This window comes from Sinocyclocheilus rhinocerous, unplaced genomic scaffold (assembly GCF_001515625.1).
Source record: "Sinocyclocheilus rhinocerous isolate Xijiao unplaced genomic scaffold, SAMN03320098_v1.1 scaffold881, whole genome shotgun sequence".
NCBI lineage: Eukaryota > Metazoa > Chordata > Actinopteri > Cypriniformes > Cyprinidae > Sinocyclocheilus > Sinocyclocheilus rhinocerous.
The window spans coordinates 273929-286961 of NW_015624586.1; the positions used below are offsets into that span (position 1 = coordinate 273929).

The window sequence follows — 13033 nt, forward strand, 5'->3', positions numbered from 1 at the left end:
TAGCCAATCAGAATCCATCCTGCTGTAACGAACTCAAGAATTTAAAGCGGTAGACGAGCGTGCACTTAGAATAAACAGACGATATCGTTCGCTAGTGTGGACTCTAATATCGTTATCTTTATAGTTATCGTTCTTGGTGTGGAGTACGAAATTAATGTTAATGTGATTTGAGACGAGGTCGGTGAGAGCGCGCTCAGATTGAGTTTATGCACACGGCTGAAGTCACATGACCCGCGGCGTCCAATCACAGGTCAGCGTGAGTTTGTGTTGATGCACCTGGTGCGTAATCAGGATCACGGGCTTTAATTAATAATGTGTTTTAATCAAGCGGGAACCTCCCGCTCTCTCTGGTGAAGCCAACACGGAAGTGACTTAAACTGTAATTCATCAACTGGCCGCTAGAGGCTGGCTGCAAAAGGGAGTCAATCCCATAGACTCCCCATGTTAAAATGCCCAACTTTACAGCAGAAAAAAACATGTTTACAGCCTGGTTCAAAAAATTATTTTGGTCTCGGACACTACGTCCATGTTTTTATACAGTCTGTGGTTTAAATAAGCTGCAGCAGAACACATGATGAGATCAGGAGGAATGACTGTGATTGATCAGCGCTGTGGTGAATCTGATCACTCATGATCAATCAATCCGTCTCTGACCCATACACACACTCTGTGTTTGATTGATTACAGTATTGATGCGATTGGAAACACAAGTGTTGATTTGTAGAGTTTTTGGCTTCTGATGTGAAGCTTTAACATGTTGAGTTCATCTTCACCTGCTTTAATACATGTACAAAACAATAGCTGAATTACCGCGGTACTTCCGTGTTTTGTGGACAGTTTGAGGTTGTAAATACCTGATTAAGGTAATCAATCAGTACCATGGTATAGAAGTACTTTACCAGCACTGTACCGTAGTATCACCACAGTACATTATGTAAGAGTAGACGGAGATCTGAATACAAATGTTTGTATATATTTTGTGTGTGTGTAGTATTTTTGTATTTATATATATTTTTATTTTTGTATTTTTATACAATTAAATATATATATTATTAATTATATTAATTTATATATATATTAATTTATATATTTTTTTTTTCTAGTGTATTCAAACATTAATATAATTTTTGTATAAATATAGTGAATTTTTTATATTTTACATAATCTCATCTATATATCATAGCTATTTGAAATATAAAGTAATGAAAAATATATAATTATATAAATAATAAAATAACAGTTTTTCTTTAAAATTGACATTTGAAATTCAAATAATAATTATTTATTTATTTATTTTATTTAAGCAATAATCATAAATTAATAAATTCATATAAAATAAAATATTTAAAATTGACTACTTTTTTAAATTATTGACAGTTGAAATTAAAATGCAAACATAACTCTCTTCATAAATGAATTTATTTCCTGTGTAATTCCTGATTGGTCAGTGCTTTAGTATTTGAGTCTAATGACTTTAAACTGTATAATTGATCATTGACTCATTAATTTCTCTTGTTGCTCGTAGAATATTCAGTATTTCATGTGTGTGTGAGTTTATTTATTTGTTAAGTAGTCATAAATAAAAATGATGTGCATCCAGAGGGTCAGTATCACAAAATGAGCAGCTGATTTTATATCATCTGAAGCCTCATGGTTTCTCAAATCCGTCCGAATATGAATGTTTTCTGAACTCTACAGTAAGATGCTTTTCCCGCGTCAGTCTGTTGAGTTTCTGCTTGGCCGACGTTCGATCTGAGCAGCAGCAGCGTTTGAGTTTTTCTTTCTTCTTGAGAAAAATCTGAAGCGAGTAAATTGTGTGACTCCTGACGGCCGCTCTCACCGTCTCCGGCTCTTTTGAGGAGTTTTTCCAGAGCTATTCATTACAAAATCAGCTTAATGAGAGCAAAGCGCATTAGTGGCTCCCGCCGCTGCAAACGACTGAAAGATGGAGCGATTTGTTGGCTCTTTAGAGAGCGGCTTAAGCCGAAGCTGTTTGTTCTGATCCTCGGCTTTCTGACATTTCCCTCCAAAGGGTTTTCCTGCCGGTTTTATTGGCTTGACCTGATTAGCTAATCTGTGCTTTGAATTTCAATGGCTCCTCGGGCCGCTGGGAACCGGATTACCTCATTCAGCGGTCCTCAAACACAGATGGCCGAATGTTTAACCGATTGTTAAAAGAGTCGACAAAAGGGAGTTTAACGGAGCACACGGTCTTTAAGCTCAATGCATGCAGAGGAGTAAAGAGAGATGCTCCTGTGTTGATGTTGTGATGCTGATATTAAATCGATGTCGTCTCTTCTTCTTCTTCTCCTCAGAGTCTGTGCTCGACGGCTAGCGTGCAGACGGTGAGATCCGCCGACACCAATGAAGTCGACAAACTCATCTTCAGAGAGTCAGACAATGACCGCAAGGTGAAGCCTTTCACTGCTTCATTTAGTCATCAAACATATATGTTCAACCAATGGGCCTATATATAAATGTATATCTCTATCTATCTATCTAGATACACACACACACACACACACATATATATATATATTACCAGTCAAACATTTCTGAATAGTGATATTTTTAATGTTTTTTAAAGAATTATCTTCTGCTCACCAAGTAATGATGCTGAAAATACAGCTTTGATCACAGAAATAAATTACAGTTTAACAGATATTCACATAGAAAACAGTTATTTTAAACAGTAAAAATATTTCACAATTTTACTGCTTTTGCTGTGTTTTGGATCAAATAAATGCAGGCTTGCTGAGCAGAAGATAATTCTTTAAGAAATCTTACTGTTGAAAAACTTGATATACTTTTTGCTGATGACTTGGTCATTCTTGATCATTTTGTGATCTGTCTGTGTGCGAAGGTTGGTGTGTTTTACAAGGGTTCACTTACTTTTTCCTCACGCGTCAGTTGAAGATTTTTAATCTACTACAGGCTCCTCCATAATTTGGTGTAGATCTGTTAAACATAAAGGTTTTTATTATACACTACCATTCAAAAGTTTAGGGTCAGTAGGATTTTTTTTATGAAAAAATATTCTCTCTTGCTCACAGAGGCTGCATTTATTTGATCAAAAATACAGTAAAAATTGTGAAATATTATTCTAATGTAAAACAGCTGTTTTCTATGTGAATATCTGTTAAACTGTAATGTATTTCTGTGATGCGCAGCTCTTAACACATCCTTGAAGAATAAAAGGAGTCACTTCTTTAAAAAAGTAATCTTATTGACCCCAAATTTTGAACCAGAGCCAATGTCATACACTTTATTTATAATATTAGCTCTCATTGGTTTCTGCTGTTAAAGTGTGTTCGCTGAAGCTAATGAAGATCTGTGTTTGTTCTCTGTCCTCTCATAGGTTGTCCTCCAGCTGGAAAAGAAGTTGTTTAACTACATTAACCAGGACGTTTTCCGGGAAAACAATGGAACGCTGGTAAGAGACTCAATCCTGTTTAAATGCCTCATAACCGTGTGAATGTTTGACTTCTGTCTTCCTGAATGAGACGCTTTGATGGAGATGAACTTCGATGAACTTCGATGAACTTTATGAATTAAGACGATTAGCGGCACACTGGATGTCACTGTGGATACAGATGTTATGATGGAGAGGTCAGACCTCAGCCGTGTGATCTTGTGCTTATAAAGAGACGCATTCACAAAATACAAATAATTGATCACATTCCATTTCCATGCAGCATTTCAATTTAGTACAGTTATTTGAAAATAAATAAATAAAATAAAATAAATATTAAATAAGTAAAGATGTAAACAAAAACGTTAATTAAATAAAAATAAATAAATAAATAAAAACTTTTTTTTAATTTTTTTTAGTTATTTCAGTTAATGTTTGTTTTTTAAATGTGAAATGAGCTCATAATCTGACAGTATGAGAGGAGTGAGGATTGTTTTCCAACGTTTGTCTGTCTATTCTTTCTCAAAATTACCAAGAGAATCATTAACAGGAGCATGAAGGAGCTGAAATCGTTAGTGGATTGGTGTGTGTGTGTGTGTGTGTGTGTGTGTGTGTGTGTCCTGCGCCTCGACTCCCAGCATCCTTCATCAACGACTAGAGTTGTACCGGCTTGACAGAAATTTAATTCGAGGCAGCTCTTGAAAATAATTATTGTATTTTGAAAGGAGTAATCATTGGTCAGGACATGATTGAATACGTCCATGCCTATTGACTTTTGCCATGATTAATAGGTTTGTTTAGTCAATATAGCCATCGAAACTGTATAATTAATTATCCGAGCGGCTGTCAGGCGGGGAGGATGGAGCGCTCTGATGAGGATTTGGGAAGATTACATTTTCCACTGGGCCCGTGTGTGTGTGTGTGTGTGTGAGAGACACCTCCATAATGCTAACTCTCATTGATTTTGCTTCAGTGTCTCTTTATTGAAACTTTATCAGGTGGATCCGAGTGGAATCTGGAGCGAGTGATGAACTTCTCCGTCTGCGCTCGTCATGCGGGCCGCGTACACGCGCTACATCGCTCAAACCGCAGTTTTTAAGAGTCCGAATAAATAAATAAATAACGCGAGGCTCTCATCCGACATGTGCCATATTTCAGCTGTCGTTCCCGCCGAGGCGTCGCTAATCAAAGCAGACTCAAGGAAACGCCGCGCGCATGAGAATCTGCTCACATCGTGCTTTTATCAGTCTGATATTGGAAACAGATCTGCGTTTTCTGTACATTATTATAGTTTGAGGTCTGATTTCACTTGTTAAGTCAGGTTTACTGATATAGTGCTTCACATAATACAGATTCATTCACAGCAGAAACAGGAAAACCAGCATCAAAGACGCAAAGTTCTTCAATTTCAAGTATCAGTCATTTCAGTTATGATTGAACTATAAAGCAGCTTTAATGAAGATTATATTGACTGAAAAATATTTGTGAATGTTGTAAATAAAAGAAAGAATATTGGAGTGAGTTTTACAAGAAAATGCCATTTCACTGTTTCTAATTCAAAATTTCACACGTTTTTTTTGCCTTTTCTTTGTAATTAATTTGCGAAATTTACTAGCAATACATGAGTAAAAATTGTTTCTGCACAGTGTAGTGACATTAAGTTTAATTATTGTATAATTATGCTGTTTCAAGGACCGCTTAATCAATACATTTTACTGAATATCAATTGTCTTTAAATTGAAGACCATTAATATTCAGTCAAATTGATCAGATTAGAGTAATGTTTTAATGCCGTTTTTTCTTTCCTTTTAAAAACAGTATAATATTGATTATTGACCATAGCATAAAATATTTAGCTCTTATTTCATCTGGGTTTTATATTTCAGTGCATCGCTGGTCAGAGCATTTCTGAACACCAACTAATGATGTTTATTCAATCTTTTTTCATTATAGTCAATCGACTACAGACAACTCTTAAATATAAAAGACCTAAAATGCAAGACAAAAAATTGTAAAGAAAGATATAAAGACAAATTACAGATGCACACTCTGTTCCTCTATTCTTCAGTTTCAGACATTTGAGCACCAAAATTGCAGTGAATGAAAAACCAGTTTATTGCAATATTTCTGAGTGAAGCTGCTCGTGTCGAGGCTGTAATATTTGATTGGCTTTAGTTTTTGAGCATTGATGATGTGTTAGTGAGAGATGAATGCTGCACTCAAAATAATGCATTTGTCATAAATAGTGTGAAAATATGGCTGCTGCGATGAAAGTAAAGTGTGTGGTGTAAAACTCGAATTAAAGCACCTCTCACCCCGGCTCTTATCGATGGCCTTTAATGGCATCAGCTGTTGTCAGAGCTGTTATTTGACCGTACATAAATCAATGCACAATTACGGCAGGAGACGCCGATCGGCCCAAACCACACGTGGCTCTGTGATTTAGGACTGTCTGTGTTTATTGGGCTGAGGTGGTGTTTTGGAGGAGTTTGTTTGTTTTATTTATTTTCGTCTGCTTCACAAACACACATGCTCAAGGTCACCGGCGCTGACGGATCGTGAGCGGGACGAGACGGGTTTTACTGCTGGCCCACCAGAGCAGCAAATCACTCGGATTAATTGACCTGCAAGAAATGTAGTGTGAAATTTCAGCCCGCGGGTCTCTAGCTGCTAAATGAATTGCTCAACATTCACACACACACATGCACATAAACACACACACACGTGTGTCATAGCTGTACTTTGACTTTCCCTTTTCACTGTGAACAGCTGTAGAATTAAAATTTCAGCATATATATATATATATATAGAGAGAGAGAGAGATGGGTAGATTACTTACTAATGTAATGTAATTGTTATCTGTTACTGATTACAAATTACATGATGAAAATTCAGTAATGTAATTCAGATTACTCATTTTAGGTAACGTATTCTGACTACTTCTGGATTACTTTTGGATTACTTGTAGGGATGGGCGATATGGGCTTTAAAATATATCACGATATTTCTGGTATTTATTGCGGTAACGATATCAATGCCGATAATTCAGGGAATCCTGTTTCTTTAGAGAAAAGTATTATCTTTCCTATTTTTACCCAAAATCGGGTGTTGTGAGCATTACTGAGTAGTACACATAATGTAATGACTGTTTAATTCATACTGGAAGCCAGAGGGCGCCCTTGCGCAGAAACTCCACATATGCATCGCAGAAGTAATAGCACTGACGACGCTCCAGGAAATCCCTAATATGGACAAAGGCATCCAGTATCGCTGAATAAAACGCAGATAAAGAAATTTTAACTGAGGAAACTTAAAGACAATAAACATGTGATTGCACAAATATATATGGTTCATCTGTGTTCTTCAAGCAATCTTGGGTATTTTTTATAAGGAAAGTATATTTATAATGCAATGCTAATCGATAGCCTTTATCACTGTATATAATACTATCATTCTGTAATATGAAGCCACGTCTGGTCACAAAAAGAAGTTATTTCAAACACTCAACTATGTTATTTTGGAGAAAAAGCATGTCAATAAATGATATCTTTGTTGGACAACAGGTTTGTAAACAGGCTCATACACATGCTACTGTATTGCACACATGCCACTGTAGTACATTTATTCAGACCAATTTTTTGTGCACTGTACAGCCCTAACCAATCCAGATTGTAGAAGGAGCTCCTCATTTAGTGATAAACTCCTCCTCAATTTCACTTCCACCTTCCGCGATGTTGCTCCGCACTGTCGCACACAGAAATATGTCAGCAACTAGACTTTATCGTTATTATCGCGGGAAGACTAATTCTTATCGTGGAGAGAATTTTTACCGGTATATTGCAAACAATAAGATATCGCCCATCCCTAATTACTTGTGACCATGTAATCAATTACTACCCAGCACTATATATATATATATATATACCATGGTCTGTCTGAATTAGGGATGCACGATATTATCGGACCAATATCAGAATCGGCCAATAATGGCTTTAAATGTAAATATCGGCATTGGCCCGATATAAAAAATATTGCCGATATGTCTTGCCGATAAGAGGAATACATTAACTCACATGTGCTCAGGGTGTGCTAGCGATTAGATCACGTCAGCATTGTGGCTCATTCATGAAGCAAAGTTTTGCCTGAATAATGATTGGATTCACTGTTTTGGATCGCTGCATTTAAACTGAGAATGCACGTACAGAATGCGTTCGGTGTGAGATAGAGTAAACCGTAATAGCACGTGCAGTGGCAGCCTCCCCCGGGTCCTAACGCCCGCTGAGTAAGGAGTTTTAATTCCGTAGGGGGCGCTGTTGGCCTACTTTTAATAAATCTTCAATGTACTGTCATTATAAAAGAACTTTATTATTGTTTATTTAATTCTAACAAATATGTTCTTGTTAAAAACTAACCAAAATTAAAAATAATTATATATCGGCTATCAGCCAAAATTAGTTGAAAATTATCGGCATATCGGATAATGGCAAAAATCCAATATCGTGCACCCCTAGTCTGAATACTCGATTCTGATTGGCTGGTAGGTATGCAGTAAAACCGCTAAATGCACACACACACACACACACACTTGTCAACGCTGCCCCGCAACTTTTATTAATAAAATAGCCTAGATACTAGATCTCTACATTATACATACCTGAAAACTAGTCTCTTTTCAGCAAAATTCACCATTTTTAATCAAAATATGTCATTTATGTGAATCGTCTAAATCCGAAGAGTTTGTTTTGGGGGGGTCGGGGATGAAAAGAGAGAGAGAAATTGCAAGCTCATAAACTAGAGTGACAACATAAGTGTGTTCGACCAAAGTCCCTTTCTTGGTTCGATTTGAAGCAGCAGAACGCAGACCGATCGCTGTATGACATCACAAGCTTTCGAATCACTCTCGCGGTACTGTGATGTCATAAAATGATCAGTCTGTGCGGCGCTGCTTCAAATCAAATACACCTCATCTCACAGCTGGTCCGTTTTGACGGCACACTTACGCTCACATCCGCATGTGAACATGTTGTCGGCGTGGAAGTTCTTCATTGTGAGTGAAGCAGACACAAAGTTCACAATTTGTAATACAATATTGACTGTTTTTGCTCAAGTTTGCTGACGAAGTTTCAATCAAAGCGACAGCAGAACTGTTGTGTCTCCCAGCAACACACAGTGGTTTTTTTATACTGAATGAATCCATATTTTTTAATTAATAAAGTGAGTCAATGGTTCAGTAACCCTTTTATAAAGACTGAATGAATCAGCCGTTTGAATGAATGACTAATGACTCGCTTATTAAAACCGTCATATACTGGTGGTTTGGTTTCATATTTAAAAGTACTGCATTTTTCCGAACATTTTTAATTTGTATGTTCAAAAATATTTAAAGCATTAATCTTATAAAATTATTTATGCATTTGAAATTTTGTAGTGTAAATGCATTTATGGCACCTCAGCTTCATCAAACAGTCTGTGTAAATACATCTAATGAACACACAACTGGCATCTCTCTTTTTTTCTCTCTCGATCCATAATGAATTCAAATAAATGCTATAATTCATTCAAATAAATGTGATCTTACAGCACTATTTAATCTCTGTGTCTGGTTTGAAGCAGGCAGAATGCTAGAGCTAACGAGCCATAACTGACGAAAATAATTCCGGTCAAATATTGCTCTGCGAAACATCATTAACAGCTTTAACTTGTAAATGCTGGCAAATGACCAAGGTATAAGAGGGATAATGCATGGCTACCTGCTTCACATCGGGTGGTTCTTGGCCTCCACGTCGTGCATTATCCCTTACATAAAATATTTTTCCATTCCCATTCATGCATTTAACAGTTGCAAAGTAACTTACAATAGAGGAGCAAAAGCAAGTCATCACAGAGCCAAAAATATTTGCATTATATAATGGCACGTTTATTAGAAAGCTAATAAAAATGTGTAAACTCATTACAGTAAAGACAATTTAGCAGGAAAATGTTTGTTTGTTTCTTTTTTTTTTCTTACATACAGTAGTACGTTTACATACAATACATTATATATGTATATATATATATTAGGGGTGTAGCGATACGCGTATTCGTATTGAACCTTTCGGTACGAGGCTTTCGGTTTGGTACGCATTACAAACCGAATGATTCGATTCATTGAAATAATCCTATTAGATTAATAATAATCCAGGAGCGCCATCTCTGGATGTGTCTGGCCGACATGAGGGACGCCAACAAAGTACGGTTCCTCAATGCCCCTATGTCCCAGACCGGCCTCTTCGGCGATGCGGTCGAGAGCTTTGCCCAGCAGTTCTCGGCTGCACAGAAGCAGACTGAGGCGATTTGTCACATCCGCCCCCCCCGTCCAGCTGCTGCCTCAACCCGTCGTACAGCCCCTACTTCATTGTACCCAAGAAAGGTGGTGGGTTACGACCAATCTTGGATATGCGTTTTGAACCGGGCCCTTCACCGATTACCGTTCAAGATGTTGACGCAGAAATGCATCTTCGGGTGCATCCGTCCCCAAGATTGGTTTGCAGCGATTGATCTGAAGGATGCATACTTTCATGTGTCGATCCTTCCGCACCACAGACCATTTCTGCGGTTCGCGTTCGAAGGACGTGCATATCAGTACAAGGTCCTGCCCTTCTGGCTGTCCCTGTCTCCCTGTGTCTTCACGAAAGTTGTGGAGGGGGCTCTTGTTCCCATCAGAGAGCAGGGTGTTCGCATCCTCAACTATCTCGACGATTGGCTTATACTAGCACAGTCTCGGGGTCAGTTGTGCGAGCACAGGGACCTGGTGCTCCAGCACCTCAGCCAGTTGGGTCTTCGGGTCAACTGGGAAAAGAGCAAACTCTCCCCGACGCAGAGGATCTCTTTTCTCGGTATGGAGTTGGATTCGGTCGACACTGAGAAGACCCCCGGAAATGCCCGATCAGGGTCGTGCTTTCCTTTTTGCAGCAAGGGTTGGAGTGAAGGCTGTCTCCCTCCACCCTTAAAGTCTATGTCGCTGCAATTGCTGCTAACCATGACCCCGTGGAAGGCAAGTCGGTAGGGAAGCATGACCTGGTCATCAGGGAGCCTTTGCAGTCAGTTGAGCAAAAAGTTTCTTTCAATGAAAACTCTGTTCCTGTTTGCACTGGCCTCCATCAAGGGGGTAGGGGACCTGCACGCATTTTCGGTCGACGATTCATGCCTAGAGTTTGGGCCGGCTGACTCCCAGGTAATCCTGAGGCCCTGGCCCGGCTATGTGCCCAAGGTTCTTACTACCCCCTTCAGGGATCAGGTAGTGAATCTGCAAGCGCTGCCCCTGGAGGAGGCAGACCCAGCCCTAGCTTTGCTTTGTCCTGTCCGAGCCTTGAAATGTTACGTAGACCGGAACGTCCGGCGCCAGGCCCTCACTCGATAAATCCTTGAGAACCGGTAGAGGGATTGGTTCCATATGTAGAGACCTAAGTGGATCCCATATGTGTAAAGTCCACAGTATAGCCTCAGAGCCCGTGTTTCCCCGGGTAGTGCTACGACAACAGTGACTGGTCTTCTTGCTGCTAGCCCCGGCCTACACCAAAAAGGGGTGCAGGCGGCTCGCACAGGACACTGGAAGGGGCAGCATCCATGGCACTTTGGTAGGGATCCCAATTCGTCAGTCTCCTACGTGACGTCACCGTTCCCTCCATCAGGGAACGAGGGTTACATACGTAACCGAAACGTTATCAGCATATGTTGAAGTAGATTGGTCTCGTCGTCTCTGAGAGAATAAGCGGCATCAGATGCAGAAAACCCCGTCATTACTCCGTCATTCCGTTTTTACTTTCACTTTCTGCAGTGAATTGACTAAGATTAAGACGTTCACCGGCATAACTCTTGAGCAATGTTTGCACTTTGCTTGTGTGATATCCATTGGCTCGCCTTCATGGTTTAAAACAGAACCAATCCCCAATATTATTGTTATTATTATTATTATTATTATTATTATTATTGGTGTGCAATTTGACCACTTCAAGTTTTCATGAATGCATGTTAAATATACCCTGCAACATCCAGTGGCTGTTGTAAATGCATGTGTGTCAGTGTTGCTGTGAAATATCTGTGTGTGTGTGCGTGCGTGTTATTTGCGACACTGGAAGTGTGTGTGTGTGTTGTATGTGACACTGGATGTGTGTGTGTGTGTGTGTTTATAAGTGATGAATGTTGTTCATATACCCTCCTGAACCACAGACACTGCTGAACACCTCACTGCTGCTCAAATAAACACACACACACACTCTCTCTCTCTCTCACTCACTCACACACACAGACACAAACACACTCTCTCTCTCTCACACTCACACGCACAGACACACACACAGGTTTATCTAAATAAGCACATGTCAAAGACTGTTAAAGCGAGTCATAATAACTACTGACTAACTCAAAAGAAAACCAGTCACTGTATTTATGAATCATGTTATACGGTATCTTTGAGGAGGTTTTGACACATTAAATTTGTTCTGGTGGCAGTTTCATACACAACACACACTGAATATCAGTCCTAATTAATTAAAAATGGAGCACTAATAAACTCTGAGTGTTTGTATCTGTGTTTATGTGTGATTATTAATTAGTCAGTGCTGGTAGCTGTCTGTCACAAACACACGCACACACACACACGCAGTGATGAAGGTGTCATGTACACCTGTTGATTATCTTCTCATAATTAATGTGTACACACACAGGCTAATTATTCTGCAGCGTTTGATTAATGACTGTGGAGTCGCAGAGTCTCAGACAGAGAGGACAGCTGGGAAATGATTGATGAACACACACGCCGCATGACACAGAAACTGACATACGTGTGCGTGAAACACACACACACACACACACACACAGGCAAACAGCTTCATCTGCTTCAGCTTCACATCATAACAGAGTTTTCTTACTGAGATCAGATGCTGCTGCTTTCTGGCTTCATTTAACATTTCTGTATGCAAATGACAATGCAAATGTGTGTGTGTTTTTGTTTGTGTGAGTGTTTGTGTGAGTGTTTGTGTGTGTGTTCTTCAGGGCAGGAAGTTGCTGATACTGTGTTGATATGTAAATGTGGGCGGTCTTATGTTAATGAGCTCATTGTTTATGTATTACACCTGCATTGACTCGCTCTCTGTTTCTGTGTGTTTGTCTCCAGCTCTTAGAGTTCGACAGAGAGCTGTCTGTGTTTAAGGAGCGTCTGCATGAGCTGGACATCTCGTTTCCTCCAAGGTACGAACACTAGGGTTGGGTTTTGACACAAATTTCACGATTCGATTCAATTCTCATTCACAAGTTTTCGATTCGATTACCAATTCGATTCGATTCAATATCGATTATTTTGGATATATATCAGGTACAGTACATGCCAAATTTTCTCAAGGAAAAAAAAAATCTCTCAACTAATGCTGTAAAATATACATGAGAGTCAGTTGGTAGGCTACTACATTACTATAATATTGAAGGTTAAAATGAATGAAGTTTTTACAATAATAAAGTTACAGTTACATAATAATATTTCTACTTCAATTTGTTTTTTTGAAATATAAACATTTTAAATGGTGGATGTCATAAAAACTTGATGGATTTATTCAAACATAAATTAAACATTGAAGAACAGTAAAA

The 13033-nt window shown here is 38.8% G+C and overlaps 1 protein-coding gene across 1 annotated transcript in view; it reads left to right on the plus strand.

The window, feature by feature from the left end:
- Nucleotides 1-13033, plus strand: part of LOC107744939 (type I inositol 1,4,5-trisphosphate 5-phosphatase-like) — a 179246-nt gene that overhangs the window by 148355 nt on the left and 17858 nt on the right. The window contains exons 10-12 of the mRNA XM_016558771.1: nucleotides 2316-2411; nucleotides 3359-3433; nucleotides 12567-12640. Coding sequence (XP_016414257.1) covers nucleotides 2316-2411; nucleotides 3359-3433; nucleotides 12567-12640 — 245 coding nt within the window. The remainder of the gene's footprint in view (nucleotides 1-2315; nucleotides 2412-3358; nucleotides 3434-12566; nucleotides 12641-13033) is intronic.